The following is a 10,071-nucleotide window of genomic DNA, read 5'->3' as shown; positions in this document are numbered from 1 at the left end:
TGGTTCCACTGTCATTGTTATGAACCCTCTAAGATTCTCTAAATTGTCAGGATCGTACGACCACACGGCACGAGGACAACTCTTTTCCTTTACACAGTATATTTCACTTCATCTGATAATTAACAATGAACACTAATAACACCAGCTATTTATAGCATGCAGAAACAGCGTACATGCAAAACATAAGCATATAAAACTGGACATAACAGCGTATACAGCAAAACGCACACAACGCATATAGCGTATGCCATGCAGCAACATCAGCGGTACGGCGGAGTCGAAATACAACATTTCAACGAATACAATGCCATAAGCGCGAAGGCCTTTCCCAATTGAGAACTGGTGGTTTACAACATTCTCCCCACCAAAGGGCTTCTCACCGCCGTACAACAATGCACACCAGTCAAAAACGATCCGGGGCTCTGACTACGCGCCCAGAACGCGTTATCTCCTGCTGCCGTGGTGGTGGTAACGGTGCTGGCGGTTCATACGCTGGCCGCTGAGGGACGATAGCAGGTTGAGCGGTATCGGCAAGCCCAGGAGCCACGTCCTGTGACGATACTTCTAATGGCACTAACCTTTGGATCGGCCTCAACAGGGTACTGGTACTCAACTTAACCTTGGCAACACGACGCTTGCCATCTCGACCAGGGAATAACTCGATGATCCGTCCCAAACGCCAGAACTGTTTGCGCTTGGTATCATCGAGAACAAAGACAACATCACCCACAGCTAAAGGGCGCGACATGGTCTGTTGGTGCTTGTTCAGCTGACTTAGGTACTCCACCTCCCAACGATTCTTGACATGCTTCAGTGTCTGACTGAGGTAACGCAATCTCGCTGACATATGCGTAGCGTCCGGGGTACCTGCTGGCTTCGCTGACGACATCCAAATGTTACCCATCATCATTGCAGGGGTTACTGGTGGCTCATCCAGGCTATCAGACACATAAGTTAACGGACGACTATTCACCACTGCTTCAACCTCATACAAGATGGTCTCAAGCTCCTGAACCTTCAGAAACGCTGTTCCCATTACCTTTTTCAAGGCACTCTTCACTGTACCAACCATTCGCTCATAGAAGCCTCCATGCCATGGTGCAGCTGGAGGATTGAACATCCATGGCACACTCAGTTTGTCAGATGCCGCCTTAAACGTTGTAGCGTTGTCAGACCTGATCCGAGACGGCAAACTACGTCTCGCGACAAACTTCCGAAATGCCATCAAGAATGACTCGGTACTTAAACTATCGACCACCTCCAAGTGAACTGCTCTGGTGGTGGCACACACAAACAATGCTATCCATACCTTCGGAGATGACTCACCACGGCGCACGTACAACGGACCAGCATAGTCGATGCCGGTAGTTGCGAACGGCCTCTCGTGAACAACTCGGTCTTCTGGCAGCGGCGGGCAGACTTCTGAGGCAGCCTTAGCCTTGTAGCGGCGGCATGTAACACATCGCTGAGTAATGTTGCGTAGCGCTCGTCGACCACCGATAATCCAGAATTTCTGACGGATAAACGACAAGACTCCTTCTACACCTTGGTGCATCCTTTCAACATGCATTTTCTCCAACAGCAAATCGGTCAGATGATGTTTGCCTAACAGGACTGGGTGCTTGGCTCCATACGCCAACTCGCTGTGCTGAAGTCGTCCCCCGGCTCTGAGCACTCCATGCTCATTCAGAAACGGTGCAAGCTGATACACCTTCGACCCGGGCTTCACTGGTTGACCTTGCTTGATCAGCTCAAGATCCTCAGCGAAACATGCGGCTTGAACGATGCGGTACAATACGTTGTCTGCTTCAAAATAGAGTTCAGCACGAGGCTCAGTGTGCTTCCACTGCAACATCCGAGTCACCATGCCCTGTGCCCTCGACCATTTACTGAATCGGAGCCACCATTCCTTATCAGATTCTCGACTACAGGTGGTGGCTGACACTCGTACTTCTACACTGGACTCATCTGTAGCTGCGGTTGAGGATGCGGTGGGCCAGTCATTGGGCTCCGTGATCCAGGTTGGTCCGCCCCTCCAGAACGGACTACGGATCTGCTGTGCACTACTCCCACGGGACGGTAAATCTGCTGGGTTGTGAAGGCCCGGGCAATGGTTCCACACAATGCCGACCTTCTTCGATATCTCTTGGACTTGACTGACGCGGTTAGCCACAAATGTTTTCCATTTGTACGATGGATTGCTGATCCAATGAACGGTAGTGAGACTGTCAGTCCAGCCATAGACTTGCGTGACAGTAACACGCAGCTCCTTCACCACAAACTCAGCGTAGCGAGCCGCTAAACATACTGCTTGTAACTCAAGGCGGGCTAACGTGGGCGGAGACACAGGTGACACTTTGGCCTTGGCAAATACCAAGTGCGACTGTCCATTGACGACTGCATACAAACAACATCCAAACGCTTTCTCACTGGCATCGGCGAAGGCATGAAGCGCAATCGGCGTGTCAAGATTGCAGCAAATCCAACGTGGTATGTCAATGCTCACCACTTCGGCCAACTCTCCCCACCATTGCGCACATGCGGCTGCGATGCCATCAGGCAACATATCATCCCAGTCGCCTCCGACTTTCCAGGCTTGCTGTAGCAGTATCTTTCCCGGCACAACTGCCGGTGCTGCTAGACCTAGCGGATCAAACACTGATGCAACACACTTGAGGAGGGATCGCCGGGTCCAAACAGACGGCCTATCGGACTCGCCTAGCGCTGCTATGCTGAGCAAGTCATCACTGGTTTTCCATTTCAGACCGAGGACTTTATCTCCGGCCTCTGGATCGCACGGGATTTCGTTGCCTCGCCACTTGCGTAACTCCATGCCAGCATCCGTAAGCACACGCACGCTGAACTCTTGCATCTCCTTGGCTTCCGAGGCATTTGACACACTAGAGACCAAATCGTCAACGTAGAAACTCGTGAGCAAGAGATCAATACGATCTCGCTCTTTGGGTGCAGACAACGCCCGTAGCTCCTTCAAGTGATGCTGAATCACCGCAGTAAGCATGTACGGCGAGCAGTTTACGCCAAATGGCAGTTTCGTTAGCCTCCAGGTTAACAGTTCATCGCTGTCGCTTCGACCGGGCCACAAGAAACGCAGGTACGGACGGTCTTCGGGATTAACCGCGACCATGAAGAAAGCCTTGCGGATGTCCGCTTGCAGCGCGCTCTTATATTCACGGAACCGTAATAGCATACCTGCGAGACTCGGCAATAGCGACGGTCCAGGGTCAACCATGTCGTTCAACGACTTGCCATCTGGAGCCGTCGCCGAGGCATTGAACACCACTCTTAACTTCGTGGTTGCAGCGTGCTCGCGGAATACACCATGATGCGGTACATAGTACCCGGCATCGCTCTCACATGGCTCCAGCTCAATTGCTCCAAGCTCGCGGTACTCCCTGATCAGCACATCATCATAGAGCGCACGCTTCCCTTTCCTCTTCAGCTTTTCAAGAAGCCGCGTTGCGATGACTCTAGCTTGAGCAAAGTTATCCGTTGGGCGACGCTCATTTCGCCACAAGAGACCCACTTGGTACCCGCTGCCCTGGCGACATAGCGGGAAAGATGGCAGGTGCTGATGTTGTTCTGGAGGTTCATCCAACTGCCATAGTTGTTCAATGTGGGCTGTGACACATGACACGGTCACCGGCTGACTGTTTCGACTTGGTGCAGACGCTGGACCAGATAATACATTACCTATCTCTGTGTTCCACACCGTCTCACCATTAACTTCCTTCTTGCTGTGCAGTACCGCGTTGATATAGTCTGCACCAATCAGCATATGTATTTCGTCTGATGTCCCTTGTTGAGGCTTGTCACTCAGCTCTACTCCCCAACTGTGCCACTGGGCAATGGTCTGCGGACTTGCGCACTTCAGGTCCATCTCAAGCGTTGGTTTCACGAACGCGCGTACCCGAATGCTAGCGGAGCTACCCTGGATCGTGATGGCGTACTTATCCATGCGCTGTTGGGTTGGTTCCGCGCCGAACGGCTTCACCTCTACATTTTCAACCCCAACGTGTTCTGCATCGATTGCTGACACCAACGCTGCAGTCACGAATGACGCCTCAGCACCCGAGTCCAGGAACACGCGAACCTTCGCGTTTCGAGTTCTTCCCTCAACTCGTGCCACTCCGGTCATCAGCCGCACACTTGGCGAGTGTAGACAGCACGACCCAACATTCTTCTCCGTAACTATCTCAGTCGGTTTCTCCCGGCTGTAACCTGCTCTATCCAACACCTCATGTATTAGCAGGTGGTGTTTCCTCTGGCATTTCGTGCATCTCGAGCCTGACCGACATTCTCTGGCCATATGGCCATACTTAAGGCAGTTCCAGCAGAGTCTCTCTCGCTGCAGAAAACCCTTTCTCCCTTCTAGTGGCAGCGACTTTAGCTGCTTCTCGGCATCTGCGACCGATATCGCCATGCACTGTGCCGACGCCGTGGGCCTTGGCACGGATCGTTCTACTGGCTTCCTGGCAGTATCACCCTGTCGTCCGTGCGCGACCTGGTAAGACGCGCCGTGCTCCTGTACCTGGCGCAGTGACATCCCGTAGCACTGCCGTTCGACCAGGTACGTCTTCATCTCAGGTCCGCATTGCTCCAAGATTACCTGCTTTGCCATTGCTTGCAGCACCGGGGACATTTTACCTATATCGGCGCTATACTTGGTGTCCACCTCGCCATCTTCTGTCATAGCGAGTGTGGCCCACACTTCTACTTCTCGGCAAACACGGACAACGTATTGGTGAAACGACTCATCTGACCGCTGCTTGCCTGTCAGCAATGTCTTCCACGCTTTATCCGGAGTCTTTCCGAGCGAGGCGAGCAACTCTCGCTTCGCTTCCTCGTAATTATTGCATCCAATACATATCCTCTCCGCTTTGCTACCCGCTAGCGCGATGCGCAGTCGCAGCAGCCATTCGCTTTCTTCGAACTCGTTCTTGGAGCAGATGTCCTCGAACAGGTCAAGATAACGCTCCAATGGCTGCGTTCCATCATATGAGGGGATTTTCATCAACGGTTGACGCCCCCCGCTGTTACTGGGAGCTTCCTCTGTACCTCCCATCGCGGCTTTACCATCACCCTCATACGCATTGGCGATGCGCTCGTTAATGTCCTTTAGTGTTTTGTCAAACTCGGTGCGGAGCGCCTCCTCTCGCCGTCTGGCACTGCGCTCCTCACGCTCCTCGTACTGTTGGAGCCTCTGCTCCACATGTTCCATCAACAACTCGCCTTCTAATCCTAACCGAACTCCATTGGCGATAAAGCTGGCTTCCAAATTGTGTAGTTGCTCTGCCATGCTCGCTCCTATCCTGGCGTGGTCGCCAAATGTTGTGAACCCTCTGGTTCTCTAAAGTATCAGGACCGAACGACCCCACACGGCACGAGGACAACTATTTATTCTCAACAGTATATTTCACTTCCATCGACTAATAACAATGAACAATGAATGGAACAACTGAAACTAACTGAATGAACTAACACTAAAACCACCAGGTAGTTATAGCGTGAAAATGACAGCGTATATGAGAAAAGCATACACATACAACATACAACTACAGCGCACACAGCAAACCGCACATAGCGCATGTAGCGTATACTACGTCGTAAACATCAGCGGTACGGCGGAATCGGGATACAGCTGCATTGGAACGAACACAATGTCACAAGCGAGAAGGCCTTTCACTCTCGAGAACTTGTGGTTTCACAACATTCTCCCCACCAAAGGGCTTCTCACCGCCGTACAACAACTCACAAGTCAAACGATTTGGGGCTTACTACGCGTCATCTGCTGCTGCGGTGGTGGCCATGGTAGAATATCACTAATGCCCACCAATTCAGAAAACTCGACATCGCGAAGCTTGCCGCTGTGGACTGTCGCACACGACACTGTCACCGATCCACTTCGACATGGGGCAGATGCTGGACCACACAACACACAACCGATAATGTCATAAAGCTCGACGATGTGGGCTGTCACACACGACATGGTCACCAGTACACTACTTCGACCCGGGGCGGGCGCGGAATCCGAGGACACACATCGGATCTTTGTGTTCCACACAGTCTCGCCGCTTACTTCTTCCGTGCTAACCAGTAGTATCGCCCTTCTTATTTTCTCGGCTTCTACGCCTTGCGTTTCTAAGTCTTGCGCCTCTAACTCTTCCGCCTTTAACTCTTCCGCCTTTAACTCTTGCGCCTCCAACTCTTGCGCCTCCAACTCTTGCGCCTCCAACTCTTGCACCTCTAACTCTTGCGCCTTTACGTCCTGCGCCTCTACGTCTTGCGCCTCTACGTCTTGCGCCTCTACGACTTGCGCCTCTACGTCTTGCGCCTCAACGTCTTGCGCCTCTACGTCTTGCGCTTCTACGTCTTGCGCTTCTACGTCGTTCGGCCGAGACTCCAGCTGCTTCTGAGCGTCTCCGACCGATGTTGCCACGCTCTGTACCGACGCAGTGGGCCTTGGATCTGATCCTGCCACTGGCTTCAAGCACTCTTCTGACCGCTGCTTGTCTGTAAGCAAAGTCTTACACGCCTTGTCCGGCGTCCTTCCGGGCGAGGCAAGCATATCTCGCTTTGCTTCCTCATAATATGTACTGACGGCGATGCGCTCGGCCATCTTCTTGAGCTTTTCGTTGAACTCTGCGCGGAGCGCACACTCTTGCCGTCTAGCACTGCGCTCTTCAAACTCCTCGCTCTGTCGGAGCCTCTTCTCCACGTATTCTCTCAACCTATCACCTTCAAATCCATACCGAATTCCATTGGCGATAAAGCTGGCTTCAATGATCCATAGTTCCTGTGCCATGCTCGCTTCGTATCCTGGCGTGGTCGCCAAATGTTATGAACCCTCTAAGATTCTCTAAATTGTCAGGATCGTACGACCACACGGCACGAGGACAACTCTTTTCCTTTACACAGTATATTTCACTTCATCTGATAATTAACAATGAACACTAATAACACCAGCTATTTATAGCATGCAGAAACAGCGTACATGCAAAACATAAGCATATAAAACTGGACATAACAGCGTATACAGCAAAACGCACACAACGCATATAGCGTATGCCATGCAGCAACATCAGCGGTACGGCGGAGTCGAAATACAACATTTCAACGAATACAATGCCATAAGCGCGAAGGCCTTTCCCAATTGAGAACTGGTGGTTTACAACAGTCATTCTCTTTTCTTGGGGTAGCATGCGCCGGGCCGGGTGTACCACCCATCTCTGTAGCATGCGCCGGGCCGGGTGTACCACCCATCTCTGTAGCATGCGCCGGGCCGGCTGTACCACCCATCTCTGTAGCATCACTCGCTTTAAACAATGATTGGGCCAAAAAATGATTTGATGCAGACACTGATGTGGATATCTGCAGGCTGTGGCACATGAAAATGAATGCATGAGACCAGACGTAGTTCTGACATGTGCTGCATTTGAATGGGCTGATGGGAGGGGAGAGTCCCAGGGGCGGATCCAGGGCAGGCACGTAGCCCGCTTGAGGACAGGGGCACCCCTAAAAATGTCAACCTAGGTCCAGCATGCCGTAACATAATGACATGCACCAGCCATCCTACACATAATAATATGCAGCCGTGCACCCCCCCCCCCCCCCCCCCCCAGGGGATCAGCTACACCGCTGAAGGGGGTGCGATAGGGGCACACGGGTCACGTTTTTGGCAGAATGGTATGTGATGCTGTAACTATGATCAATTTTCAGCACCCCTCAGGTTACTGCCCCTAAATCCCAGTAAACAATCTGTGCTATTAATTTTCTTTGTGAAAACAACATGCAGTATCTTTCTAGGTCCACTCAGTCATAGAAAAAACTATGGTACTCGTTCATAATGGATAGGTTTGTGTCAGTAATGCTTCCAGGGTACGTACTGGTGCATTTTCAGCTTGCCGAAGGAGATGCTGCATTTTGTGGTATTCATACTTTGTACATGATGTAGGCAATGAATTCAACAAGAATATACTGACTCGTTCCCCCCCCCCCCTCCTCCCTCCCACACAAACACACGCATCCACACACATAGCCCCAAGCCGAAGTTCACGAGTGCTCAATGTATCCAAAATGGAACAGACTATTTTCAAGTTGTTCGCAGTGTGAACATCATGACCCCTCAGCTAGTCAACGAAAGAGATTTCCCCTTTTCACTCCCTCAAACTGATGAATAAAATAACACTAGTCATAGAACAAGGGAAGAGGCATAACAGGCAGCACCAGCTGCAGTACTGCAGTAGAATTATGCCAGTTCATTGGTAAACCTGTTTATCAAGATCAACATATAATGAGCCGGAGTACAGAAAGGTTCAACCCGGTACACTCGTCTTTAGGGGCCCAAAGCCTGCTGCCATAGCCAGAGCTGGGCCACACAGCCAGGGCTGGGGCAAACAGCCATGGCTGGGGCACAAAGCCAGGGCTGGGGCACATAGCTAGGGCTGGCGCACACAGCCAGGGCTGGGCACACAGCCAGGGCTGGGCACACAGCCAGGGCTAGGGCACATAGCCAGGGCTGGGGCATAGCATACCTAAAAAAAGCACAGTCCAGGACTTACTTAGTCTATGCTGCACTCAAGCTGAGAGCATTTAAAACATCTTGTTATATCCACACTTTGCCACAGGCTATCAAAGCAGGCTATCAAAGCAGGCTATCAAAGCAGGCTATCAAAGCAGGCTATCAAAGCAGGCTATCAAAGCAGGCTATCAAAGCAGGCTATCAAAGCAGGCTATCAAAGCAGGCTATCAAAGCAGGCCGGCACGTTGGAAATAATAAGAAATTGAAACTCTTCAAAAACTCCTAAAAACAAACAGACAAGATAGCCACTGCTCCCAGTACCCTACACCGTCTTGATATTCTCTGCTCTCACCTCCGACGCCTTCTTCAAATTCAAACCGTCGCCATGGCGCGGAGACGGTATCAGCGGCGACAGGAGCGCAACGTACCAGCGCGTGCCGGCAATCTCGCGCAGCGTTCCCTTCCAGTCGACGGCAAAGTCGGTGATACGGTGCTTGCGCTCGTAGGCCGTTTGCCCATAGAGTATGTGCAGCAGCTGGAAGTAAGCCATGGCGGTGGACAGGAGCAGGCTGACTACACTCAGTGTGCACATGATGCCGGAGAAGAAGTGGAAGTGCTCCGTGAAGCCAAACAGATAGGCAGGTATGGGCAGGAACATGGAGATGACGTCCTTGTAGCTCCACAGGCGACCGGCCTGGTGCAGATAGACGGTGTTGAGCACTACGGCGTACGCTGCGCCGATCCAGAAGTTGAGCAGGAAGGTCAGGAAGTGCCGATGGTTGTGGAATCCAATACAGTTACCGGTGAACACGCAGTGGTGATCCCGGCGTAGAATACACGCGCCGCACGAGAAGCAGTGGCTGGAGCGTGGGGGTGCGTTCAGCTGACAAAACTGGCAATACACCCAGCCTGGTTTCAGCTTAGAGGGCAACTCAGGACTGAAGGCTTTCAGCGAGCACGTCTTCAGCACCGTCATCCAGAAACTCAACTCAGTATTGAAAAACAGACAGAGTACAAATACGGACAAGTTGCGAACATACTCGGGACTGTCTGCGTAGAGTGTTGGCAGAACTTCGTACAGCTCGAAGAATAGAATGGCGGGCAGCCCCAGCTGGACAATAATCAAGCCACTGAAGTCTCCCACATTGCCAGGAAGCAGCCCTCGGTTTTTAGGAACCATTTTATTGTCCAATGGACTATTGACTATTGTGCACAAATAATGTGAGGAGCTAAACAATTCTCCGAAAACTCTCTCGTTCTCACCCTTTCACGGACATCTATTTAAAAAACTGGATCAGGCACAGCTCATTACTTGGATGTTCGGCAGCAGGGCCAGGGTCTGATTTTACAGCAGCGAACACCAAAATTGTCCGGACGAAACAGGAAAGATGAAAAGGTCACAGTTGAATGCAGATGCTGATTGAAAAAAGAAGAAGAAGGAAACACCTATTTTTCAAATCGCTTTTTCATGACGCTGTGCTGATGAGCTCATACTGGGTTCCCATTACGTAATCATTGATGCTGGAAACCAT

General features: G+C 51.5%; 1 protein-coding gene across 1 annotated transcript; it reads right to left on the bottom strand.

The window, feature by feature from the left end:
- Window positions 1-8,071: 8,071 nt before the first annotated feature.
- Window positions 8,072-9,976, bottom strand: LOC135823911 (probable palmitoyltransferase ZDHHC24). The gene has a single exon (XM_065336788.1). The coding sequence runs from the start codon at window positions 9,717-9,719 to the stop codon at window positions 8,862-8,864; it is 858 nt and encodes a 285-aa protein (XP_065192860.1). The 5' UTR covers window positions 9,720-9,976; the 3' UTR covers window positions 8,072-8,861.
- Window positions 9,977-10,071: the final 95 nt, after the last annotated feature.

This window comes from Sycon ciliatum, chromosome 8, assembly GCF_964019385.1.
Source record: "Sycon ciliatum chromosome 8, ocSycCili1.1, whole genome shotgun sequence".
NCBI lineage: Eukaryota > Metazoa > Porifera > Calcarea > Leucosolenida > Sycettidae > Sycon > Sycon ciliatum.
The sequence above is the reverse complement of the archived record's forward strand: the minus strand, read 5'-3'. Positions and strand labels throughout refer to the sequence as shown.